This window comes from Sorex araneus, chromosome 5 (assembly GCF_027595985.1).
Source record: "Sorex araneus isolate mSorAra2 chromosome 5, mSorAra2.pri, whole genome shotgun sequence".
Classification (NCBI taxonomy): domain Eukaryota; kingdom Metazoa; phylum Chordata; class Mammalia; order Eulipotyphla; family Soricidae; genus Sorex; species Sorex araneus.
In genome coordinates this window covers 47413817-47425819 of record NC_073306.1, presented here as the reverse complement: position 1 = coordinate 47425819, position 12003 = coordinate 47413817, and the positions used below count along the sequence as shown (strand labels likewise).

General features: G+C 41.6%; 1 protein-coding gene across 4 annotated transcripts in view; it reads left to right on the top strand.

The window, feature by feature from the left end:
• FAM76A (family with sequence similarity 76 member A) overlaps nucleotides 1–12003 on the top strand; it is a 36255-nt gene that overhangs the window by 6068 nt on the left and 18184 nt on the right. For 2 of the 4 annotated variants that reach the window (XM_055139468.1, XM_055139467.1), the window contains exons 3-7: nucleotides 67–121; nucleotides 1528–1680; nucleotides 6914–7071; nucleotides 9401–9487; nucleotides 10049–10180. In XM_055139468.1, the coding sequence (XP_054995443.1) occupies nucleotides 67–121; nucleotides 1528–1680; nucleotides 6914–7071; nucleotides 9401–9487; nucleotides 10049–10180 (585 nt within the window). The remainder of the gene's footprint in view (nucleotides 1–66; nucleotides 122–1527; nucleotides 1681–6913; nucleotides 7072–9400; nucleotides 9488–10048; nucleotides 10181–12003) is intronic. The other 2 variants (XM_004603498.2, XM_055139469.1) reach the window with 1 other exon arrangement.

Here is a 12003-nt window from a genome sequence, read left to right as displayed (position 1 = left end):
GCAATGAGAAAATAAGTTTTCAGATATTCTAAGTAAAACAAGGCTTTTTCCTCTCTTCCTTTATAGTAAAACCAATACAATATGCAAGAAATGTGCTCAAAATGTGCAGTTATATGGAACGGTAAGTAGGATTTCTCTCTGGAAAACAGTGAGTTAAGCTCTCTTGGAACCTGAACATCTTGTGAACTATTAACATAATTGCAGTATTTATAGTTATGTATAGAAAATTTCTTCGAAAAATTTACCCAGTATATCACCTTTCAAATTTAGCTGATGCCTAGTACTTAGAATTCTGTATTTATAGTCAAATGGAAGGATTTTAATTATAATTTTCTTGAGAGAATTTAGTAACCATTTTATATGTTTAGAGGAGGGGAAAGATTAATCCAATGATCTGAGCTCTTTGTTTTATGTCAGCTGACTCTTCATTTTGTTTTGTTTATTGCCTACGCTGGTAGTGCTTGGGGAGGTGTTTCTGGGGATGCTCAGGGGACCATGCAGCGCTGGAGATTGAATCCAGTGTTCCTGAATGTAAAGCTTGTGTTGTTCGTTTTATTTGATTTTTTTATTTTTGAGATTTGAGTAGGGTATGCTCATACCTGGTAGTGCTCAGGGGCTGTTCTTGGTTACTCTGTTCTGAGGAGTGGCCCCTAGCAGTGCTCAGGGGATATGTTGTGCTGGGATCCAACCAGGGTCAGCAATATGCAACACAAGCACTATTGGATTTCTCACATAAGTATATAAATAATTATATATTATTTATATATAATAATTGGCTTTTGTTATTTTCTTTGTTTACACATAATAGATAATAGTCCTATGCAGAAAATGCATTTCACATTGGTGCTGGAGCGATAACACAGCAAGTAGGGCGTTTGCCTTGCATGTGGCCGAACCGGGTTCGATTCCCACATCCCATATGGTTCCCTGAGCAGCACCAGGGGTAGTTCCTGAGTGCAGAGCCAAGAGTAACTCCTATGCATTGCCGGGTGTGACCCAAAAAGCAAAAAAAAAAAAGCAAGCAAGCAAGCAAGCAAGCAAGCAAGCGTTTCACATAGTGTTATGAATTGGGTTTCATTTGGGCCGTGTAAAAGGTAACTTATGGAATGGGTTAATTTACCATATTTATTTTCCTTCATTAATGGACTGTCAACTAGAACACATTGCTTTGAATCTTTTTTTTTTTTTTTCTCTTTGGGTCACACCTGATGATGCTCAGGAGTTACTTCTGGCTCGAGACTCAGGAATCACTCCTGGCATTGCTCAGGAAACCATATGGGATGCGGGGAGTAGAAGCCGGGTCAGCTGTGTGCAAGGCAAACGCCCGCCCTGCTGTACTATCACTCTGGCCTCCTAGAACACATTGCTTTGAAAAGTGCACTTTGGGACTTGGGGATGTAGCCCCAGTGATAGAGTATTTGCATGTGTGAGACCCTAGATTCAATCCTTGACTCTGCAAAATAGTTTAAATGTACTTTTATTAAAGAGACACTTTATAGTTATTTATCCCGTTTTTTTCTCTTCAAGCCCAAACCTTGTCAGTATTGCAACATAATTGCAGCATTTATTGGCAATAAATGCCAACGCTGTACAAATTCAGAGAAGAAGTATGGACCACCATATTCTTGTGAACAATGCAAGCAGCAGTGTGCATTTGACAGGAAGGATGACAGAAAGAAGGTAAATCTCTGTGTTTTTAATTTTTTTCTTTTTCCCCCTAATCTGAGTACTTTGGGGATCAATATTTATTGACTTATACTTCACTGACACCAATAAAGCAATCTTTACCATGCGTTGTCTTTATCACTTTAACATATAGCCTACCAATAGTTTCAGCTTTTGAATAGCTTCTAAAATCTGTTTTTAATTGATTAAGGTTCTGTAATTTACAGTACTGTTCATGATGATTTCTTATGTACATAATTCCAACACACATTCATCACCAGTGCTTTGCATGTAGAGACCTGGGTTTAATTCCCAGCCTCACTGGTCCCCAATCACAGCATCAGTAACCCACAAGTATCACTGGGTGTGGTCCAAAGTATTAAAAAAAAATAAAGTTAAACATTAAAAGACCATGATGTAGACGGAAATTGTGTGAAGTGATGAAATCTTGGTGGAATCAAAATGGTTTAGATTTGGTGTTTAAAATGGTGACTTCCACTCTTACACTGCACTTAGAGTAAGACCTAGACTCCATGGTTCTCAAAGCCCGCACCCAACTCTTCACTCTTGGTCTCATCCTCAGTCACATCCCCACCTCTCACATTGTTTTAGCAAAACCAGCCATCTCTCAGTCCTTCAGAAGGCCAGTTTCTTTCCCCCTTGTGTGCTAGCTATCTTTTTGCCTGATAGACCCTTTTTCAGAGTACTATCTGCTACCTCAGGTCCATTCTCACCTTCTCCCAGAGACCTTTTTACTGATTTTTCAAGTCACTTTCCCCTGTGTTATTGTCTTCCTGTTTATTGTCTGTATATTGCCCTGATTATTGTCTTCCATGTATTATGATGTTATTTTATTTGTTTAAATATTGGTCTTCGTCCACTAGAATTAGACTCTTTCCATCTTTTTCTCAGCTGTAGTTCCAGAGTTTGGTACAGAATAGGTGCTCAGTAAGTATTTTCTTAATGAAAAAGTGCAGTACAGAACTTTTAAGTTTTCAGAGTTTGTTTGTTTGTTTGTTTGTTTTTCCCAGAGATGCTTAGGTTCTAAAGAGCTGACACTTGCTAACCAAATCCATTAATTTGCACTGGGAAAGTATACATTTCTAGGGACCAAATGCTCCTGCCTGCAAGTCAGGGCACTTCTTTTTTTTTTTGGTTTTTGGGTCACACCCGGCGATGCACAGGGGTCACTCCTGGCTCTGCACACAGGAATTACCCCTGGCAGTGCTCAGGGGACCATATGGGATGCTGGGAATCGAACCCGGGTTGGCCAAGTGCAAGGAAAATGCCCTACCCGCTGTGCTATCACTCCAGCCCCAAGTCAGGGCACTTCTTTACTGAATTCAATATATAGGAGAAGCTAAATTAGTAATCAAGAAATTGCAAATAGGCAAAAACTTTGCAGTCCCACAGATCCACAGATCTGGGTTCCATCTCATTTTGTGCTAGCTGAATTATCCTAGATAAGTTATGAACCTTTAGTATGTATCAGTTTCATCATGTTTCCAATGATAACAGCCGTAGCTACTTTCCAATGACATAGACTGAGAATAGGTGTAGGAAACATTTAATTTTGAGCCTAGCCAACAGTGTGGCTCAGTAAATGGCACTTGTATTATTATTAATTGAATTTATTAAGTTCTACTTTCTTAGAATTGTTTTTTGAGGGGTGGTAGTAGGAGTGCTACTGGTAATTCTTGGCCAACTGGACAGGTGGTTCAGGGAAATGCACAGGTCTGAGGAAGCAATACTGCTTGGGCCCTGTGGTGCTGGGGATTATACAGACCAACTTAGTTGTGCTCAGGGGCTGCCAGGGCTCTACCCTGCAGTGTTCAGGAGACCATATGGTACCAGGGATCGAACCAGAGTCAGCCACAACAAGCAAGTGCCTCAGCCCCTATACTATCTCCTCAGCTGCTTAGAATTATTTTGGGGTGCAGGGCTACACCCAGCGTTCCAAGGGGCTATTCCTGGTTTGTTGCTTGGGGGCTGTTCCCAGCAGTGATCGGTGCCACGACAGGTATTGGACTTGGTCTCCTGCATACAAAGCATGTGCTCCTGCCCTTTGAGTTCTCTTCTGGTCTCATATTCTCTGGGAAGTAAATGGGTCAGAACGAAGAAATAAATGACACAACTTTTATTTTATTTTATTTTATTTTGGTTTGGGGGACACACCCGACAGTGCTCTGGGTGTTATTCCTGGTTCTGCACTCAGTAATTACTCCTGGAGGTGCTGGGGAGACCGTATGGGATGCTAGGGATTGAGTCCAGGTTGATAGAACCCAAGGCAAGCACCCAGCCTACTGTACTATCTCACCAGCTCAGTGACACAAATTTTAGATGCAAGTGCTGTAAAGAGACAAGTACATGTTAGAGAGTAACTGGCAAGTCCTATTTAGGCTAGAGGTCCTAATCAGGAAGTCCTCCAAGAAGATAATGCTTGAGCTGAAACTAGAATAGTGAAAAGGAGTCATCAAAAGAAGAAAGCTATGGAGTACAAAATTTCCAGAAAGACAGCTCAGCTTTGGGGAGAGATCTAGCATGCAAATAGGGCACTTGCCTTACACGTAGCCGACTTGGGTTTGATATGGTCCTATATGGTCCCCTGAGCACCATAGGGAGTGATTCCTGAGCACAGAGCCAGGAGTAACCCTTGAGCATCAGAATTGTAGACCCAAACAAACAAAAGACAGATCAGCTTTGAAAAGATTTTAAGGCAAGTATGAGTTTAAATTTGGGAAGAATAGAAAGATGGCAGAGTGGACAAGGAAAAGAGACAAGGAATAAAGTTAAGGATGAAAGTAGAGTCTACATTTAAGTCAGTATAGGCCATGGGAAAGGGTGTGGATTTTATATTAAAGAGAAGAATAATTGGGTGTTAAGAAGAGGGGAGATATGATTAGATTTACATTTATAGAAAGGCCTCTTTGTAACTGTGCGGTGGAAATGGTTTATAAAGATCCATAAGCAGAAGTAGGGAGATCATTTGCTGGTTTTTGCAGTTGTGAAAAGTATAGCAATGACCTGTATGTAGGAAGGAAGGAAGTGCTCAGGTTCAGAATGATGGACTAGCTAATGGGTTGTGGGGGACAGCCAAATAGATTTGGAAATATCACAAAGAGTTTTTAGCTAATAAGATAGAAATAGTTCAGGGTCCAGGTTGATAGCTCAGAGGACGTAAATGACATGCTTTGCCTGTAGGAGATTTGGTTTCAATCACCAGCACCATGTGGTATCCCCAAGCATTGCCAGGTATGAATTCTTACCAGAATTTAATAAACAGTTTTGTTAATTAAAAAAAAAAAAAGATTGGCGGGGCAAGGGAGGTAGGCTCAACAAGTTGGAGTACATGCTTTGAATGCCAGAGCCCCAGATTCAATCCCTGGTACTTTGTTCTCCCCCAGGCACCACTGGGAGTGATTCCCAAGCACCATGCCAGGAATAACCCTGAGCGTTGCTGACTGGGGTTTCCTCTCCCACTCCCCCATATCCAACACTCTACTCATGTTAGAGGTGGAGCACAAGATCTAATTTCAAGAATAAGGACCAAGGATGTGATTCTGAGTGGTAGAACACATGCCTTATATGGCCTTGAATTTGACCCTCATCACCACCACTCCCTACCCCCAACCCCACCCTCGAGAACCCTGATGTCACTCTGGTGGCCTCCAAGCACCACATGGAATAACTTGAGTTCCCAGGTGCCAGATGAGGCTCACAACAACGAACAGCAAAGGACAGTGGAAGTTATTTCAGGAATAAAAGATGAGAGCTAGGTGACCAGGGAGTTATCTTAAAGAACTGGAGACCTGCTTTGTATGTGGGCACCCCAGGATTGATCCACAGCACCATATGGTCCCTGGAGTACTTCCAGAAGCTTTCCTCAGCCCTGAGTTGGGATAGCCCCTGAGCATCACTGAGCATCACATACATGCATCCATCCATCCATCCATATGTAAGATGGAAAGTAAAATCCTTATGAAATACCAGCACATTTCATCCCTAACCCAAGTAATTTCTACATAGACAGTTCTGCCACCTATATTAGACTCACATAAATGGTTTTGTAATCTAAGTGCTGCACAGAGATGCCCTGACTTCTGAGGATTGTGGAAACCCTATTCCTCTTCCCTAGCTCTGCCCTACTCCCTGGTGCCAGTCACTTCTGCCCAAAGGGATCAACGTTTTCTAATTCAAATGAAGTTCCATTGCTGATTACCATCAGGCCGTCCGCAAGGACTGGGGTCCTTGAAGCCAGTTGCCCATTAGACTTTTTCTGGGCACACTTTTTTTGTCTAAGAAAAGATATCCAACATATTATTTTGTAAGCATTTGTACTGTAATAAAACAGATTAAAATTATATTTCATTTTCTGTTTTCTCCCTGATGAATTTTCCTTAATGAACACCACAGAGATAGTCGTGTCTTGAAATTCTTATGGGAACTTTGCTCTGGTCTCTGTGTTAAATTGAAGAAGACATAACAAAGTAATATATAAAATTAGCAGTAAGGGCAAGGAATCAACTTTGAGTGTATGTTTTACTGGTATGAGGCCCAGTTTGACCTACCCTCCTCAAATTAGCTCATATTAATATTTTAATTGGGGGTCACACACAATGTTAAGGGAAAACAACTGGCTTTGCTCAGGCATTGCACTTTGGTGCAATGCCAGGAATTGAATCCATGAGACCTACTTTATACAACACAGGTACTCCACCTGTTGAACCATACTTCCAGTTCCAAATGGCTCATATATTATTTGTTTGCTTTGTTTTGGAGCCATACTCATTGGTGTTCAGGGGTTATTCTTTTTAGATTTATCTTTTTTGGGGTGGTAGGGGCCCCACCCAGCAGTGCTCGGGATTTTCTCCTGATCTGCACTCAGGGATTATTCCTGGAGGAGTCTAGGGGACCATATGGGATGCTGGGGATGGTACCCAAGTTGACTGTGCTATCTCTCTGGCCCCTTGGGGGGTTATTCCTGGCTCTGTGCTCAGGAGTCATTTCTGGTGGTCCTTAGGGGACTGTATGTGGTATTGGGGATTGAACCCATGCCCACTGAGTATAGGACAAGTATGTTACCCTTTAATACTATCTCTCTGCACCTCCTCTCCCAAGAAACTCATCTTTACTAAACAGTTTTTTGGTGCCTAGCACCATATGTTATGTCTATAAATTGTTGTCCTGTACAATGTAGATCTCCTGTTGCACTATGTTCCTTTTCTTTAACTGTCTCTTTGCTCTTCAGGTAGATGGGAAATTGCTGTGCTGGCTGTGCACTCTTTCATACAAACGGGTCCTTCAGAAGACCAAAGAGCAAAGAAAACACTTGAGCAGCTCTTCCCGTGCCAGCCATCAGGAGAAGGAGCAATATAGCCGACTGAGTGGTGGAGGCCATTACAACAGGTAACTTCAAGATGCGTAAGATAGAACTAGAGGCCTGTAGTCAGGTGTAAACTCACACAACTAACCATGGGAGATGTGATTTGATATAAATTTTCCTCTTTTCTTTTCTCTAGTTACTAGTCTGTAGGAAGAATCCCCATTTGTCATGTTTTATAATTCATGTACCTTGAATTATAAGATTCAAGAAGCTAGAGAGACTTCTAGGAGGTATAAGATTTTTCTGACTTATTTTTCATCCTGTCTTAAAAATTTGTGGAACTGGGGCCAGAGCGATAGCACAGTGGGTAGGGCGTTTGCCTTGCACGCTACCAACCCAGGTTTGATCCCCAGCACCCCATATGGTTCCCCAGCACCGCCAGGAGTAATTCCTGAGTGCAGAGCCAAGAGTAACCCTTGAGCATTGCTGGGTGTGACCCAAAAAGCAAAAATAAATACATAAGTAAATAAAATTTGTGGAACTTTGTCTACTTTCACACGTGTGACATGCCCCTCACCATTAGAGTGGGTGGTCTCCTGGCTCCGTGCCCAGGGATCACTCCTGGAGTTGCTTGGGGGACTATATTCAGTGCTTAGGATTAAGCCCAAGTGTCTTACCCCCTGTATTTTTTTTCAGGCCCCTGAAGATAGCTTTTTATGCACATTTGCCCTCAGGTTGTTAGATATTCCATGTGGGATCTAGTAAAAATACGTCCTTTCAGGGACTGGAACAATAGTACATTGGTTGGAACGCTTGCTTGGCACACCGACTCTGGCGAATACCTAGCGTACCCCCTGATTCCCTGAGCCTTGCCCGGAGTGATCCCTGAGTACTGCTGCACGTGGTTCAAACCTTACCACTCCCCACCAAAGAAAGGTCCTTTTAGAGTGTCTTTTTTTTTTTTTTTTAGAGTGTCTTTAGTTTGAAGAATTCTGGTTCTGAATTGAATTCTAGCATTGCCAACTTTTCTAGGGGGGATCTTGGGCAAGTGTTTATCTGTTTTTTTTTTTTTTTTTTTGCTTTTTGGGTCACACCCAGCGATGCTCAGGGGTTACTCCTGGCTTTGCACTCAGGAATTACTCCTGGCGGTGCTTGGGGGACCATATGGGATGCCGGGGATTGAACCCGGGTCAGCCGCGTGCAAGGCGAACGCCCTACCCGCTGTGCTATCGCTCCGGCCCCAAGTGTCTTTACCTGTTCAATGAGGGAAATGATTACCCACCTCATCAAGGAGCTGTGAAAATAAATTACTTCATACATGTATACTAAGTAGTTTTTTAGCTGAAATATAGAAAGTATTTAATGCATAGTAACATTATATCTGTTATCGCCATTGTGATTTTGTTTGTTTTTTCAGCAAACATTGTTACTGGCCAGGGACTCTGCTTGGAATTAAGAGAGAAATAAAAACACCACATTGCTCTCCCAAAAGTTTGCAGCCTGGTAGGGCAGATAGATCTGTAATCAAATCATTTTAGGATAATTTGATGAGCATCTGAATAGAAACTTGTCAAGATAGAAGAAGCATAAGAACATCTCTAATTAATTGCTTGTTGAAGTTTTACTGACTCTTCTCTAAGTAATTGAAAGTTATTAGTCAATTAGTAATACTTAATTAAGACTGAGAATTTATTTGGGGGAGAAGGTGGAAATAAGTTACCCATGCATAAAAAACCTATGAAGTCAATACTTTGATGGACTCTATTGAGGACTTTTATTCTTTGAAGGTGGTGCCAGGGATTGAGTTCAGGACCTCCTGCATGTCATACGTTCTGCCTAGCCTCTTTTTTTTTTTCTTTTGCCGTTTTGTTTTGGTGCCACACCTGGAAATTCTCAGGGTTTATTTCTGACTCTGTGCTCAAGGATCTCTCCTGGCAGTGCTCAGGGGACCATATGCAGTATCAGGGACTGAACTGGGTCCACCATGAGCCAGGGAAGGTCCTTAACCTCTGTATTATCCTGTTTTTCTACCTGGCTCTTTTTGGTGAATTTTAATCCTAATTGTTAGAGAGCTAGGGATGAAATTTAGCAGTAGAATTTTTGCCTTGTGTATGTGAGAACCCTGGGCTCCATTCCTAGCAATGCACACACAAAAAAAAATCTGTTATTTTGTGGGGAGAGATTAGGGCCACACACACAGTTGTGCTAGTCCTGGCTTTGAGCTTAGGATCCATATGCAAACAAGGGTCACAGGATGCAAGGCAAGTGCTTTAACCCCTCTATTGTCTCTCTGGTTTCAAGAATTATTAGTTTTAATAAACTTGAAAATTGTGTTGGTCATCTTTGATAGACTTTATTGTTTTGTTTTATTAATGTTTGATTTCTAATATGTCTCTTTTTGTCATTTAAAAGCCAGAAAACACTTTCTACGTCTTCAATTCAAAATGAAATCCCAAAGAAAAAATCCAAGTTTGAATCAATCACGACCAACGGAGACAGGTAAGTCAACTGGAGAATGTGTGTGTTGTTGAGGGGGGTGTTCTGTGTGAAGTGCATACAGTTCCTGAAATAGGAATATGTTTTAGGGTGTGCCTTGGGGTTAGTCTGTGATTGTCAGTAAACCTCTTAAGATCATTACACTAGCCACTTGATATAAACAAGCAGTACTGATAATTAGTTTATAACTCTAATATTGTCATTAAAAGACTTGAGCATATAATTGGATTAAAGAGCAATTGAATTTCTGCAGAATTTCTGCAGGCCACAGATAACTCCCTCAGACTAATTCTAAATAAAGATCTAGATACTTTTCATTGTGATCTTTGTAGCCTCTAGGCAGGACTGCATTTGGTCCTCAGATGCAGGGCAGACAGAAGTTGGAATTAAGGCTGTTTTGTACTCAGTCTGTGAGGGATAAGCCATGCTTCCTTAGTATTCAGAAAGATGGCCCCATGCAGACACTGGATCAGGAGAGAATGAGATGCATTTAAATATTTTTGTTTCTTTTTAAGCCTGTCTAAATGCATATTTTTATTCCTCGCTTTCCTCTCTCCTTCTCAGCGACGCTTCCTCTTACGAGCTGCTTTGTCCTAATATCCAGAATGCCCCATCCGTGTTGGTGCAGTGGGCTGCTTCCCAACAGAGTCTTGGGGCCAACCATTTTCCTGTTCCTCCAGGCCTGGGCATCCTGAAGTGAGACCACCTGACATACTCTCCCCAAAACCATTGGAATCATCTCCATTCTGAAAACTCCTCCCAGTCTCAGTTCTCCCTATCAGCCGGTGGTTGATGTGGGAGCAGACTCGTATATAGGCTTACTAGGGCTGGATTTTGTTTATTTGTGGGGAGGGGGGAACGTTCAAAGCATCTGTGAAGTTTACTCTTTCCTTTCACCTTTTTATCAACTTTATTGCAGACTCTGCGAGGTATCTTTTTAGCAACTATATATCATTGATTTTAAACTTCTTGAACTGAACCTTCTGAAAATGCTCCATTTAGAGATTACATTAGGGAAGGAGCTATCATCAAGACCATCTTTCTAGTCAGCTGTACTGTTTTCTGAGCAGTTAGTCTTGCTGTTCTGAAGAAAGTAGAAATGATGTAGGTTGTCCCATCAATTGTGCTAGTGTTCATAATCCTTCAACAATTTCTTCCAAAAGAACTTTTCTGAATATAAAGGGCCTAAGCCAAGAGCCACAGCATTTAGAGACATCTTTACTACTTTTGCTGTTTATGACCCAAGCTGTGTTCAAAAGACCTCATTCATTTCCTTTAGTTTAAAAGTCCTCAAAGTTTATCTTCTGTTGGCTCATTTTGTTCTAACATAATCCCAGTATTTTTGCTCTCCGTTACTATAAATACACCAAAACAAAAACTAAGCTTTTCGTTCAAAGTTCTTTATTTTATTCAATCATGAGTGATGATTGTTTTCCGCAAATAGGTTGCTGATTCTTAACTTAGGTACACCATCTTTTGTAATGTCTTTGAATAAATCCTCATAAATCCTTTTTTCTTGGGCCGTAGAGACAGCTCAATGGTCTGAGTGCATGCTTGCATGCAGGAGGCCCAGGTTCAATCCTTGGCACCACATGGACCCTCAGCTCTGCTGAGAGTGACCCCCTGACATAAGCACTGAGCTAGGAGTATACTCTAAGCGTGACTTGGGTATGGCTCAAAACAAAAAAATTTTTTTTCCTTAAAATATATGGGTAATTTTGGGGGCAGAGAGATAGTAGAGAAGATAGGACACTAGCCTTGCACGTTGGTGACTACAGTTCCATTCCAGTGCCACATATAGGAGAGATTCCTGAGGACAGCAAGGAGTAGACCCTGTGCAAACATGCCTCTTCCCCACACTGTCATTGTCACTGTCATCCCATTGTTCATCGATTTGCTTGAGCGGGCACCAGTAACGTCTCCATTGTGAGACTTGTTGTTACTGTTTTTGGCGTATCAAATATGCCACGGGTAGCTTGCCAGGCTCTGCCTAGCGGGTGAGATATTCTTGGTTGCTTGCCGGGCTCTCCAGAGGGGCGGAGGAATCAAACCTGGGTCGGCCGCATGCAAGGCAAAGGCCCTACCCACTGTGCTATCGAGCCAGCCTGCCTCTTCCCCATGTATGTGGTAATTTTTTATAATAATTTACTATTAATGACTTGATAATCTGGAGAATTTTTTCTGCTGCCACAAAGGTTTTCATACATACACAAGTTTCAGTACTTCTGCATTTAATCTATTTCACTTGTTTGTATTTCTCTTTCAAAGTTGTTATAGCACAAGATAAAATACATTTTTCCTTTTAACTCTTCTGTTTTTCTTTGCTTGCCTGTCACTTTGAAAACATAGTAGGAATTCTTTTTTGTTTATTTTTTTGTTTTGTTTTGTGTCTGACCATTGTCAGCAGTGCTTAAGGCTTAATAGGGCTCTGTACTGTGGGATCACTCTTGGTGGTACACAGGGGATCATATGGGGGTGCTAGGAGTTGAACCAGGTCAGCTGTATGTAAGTCAAGCACC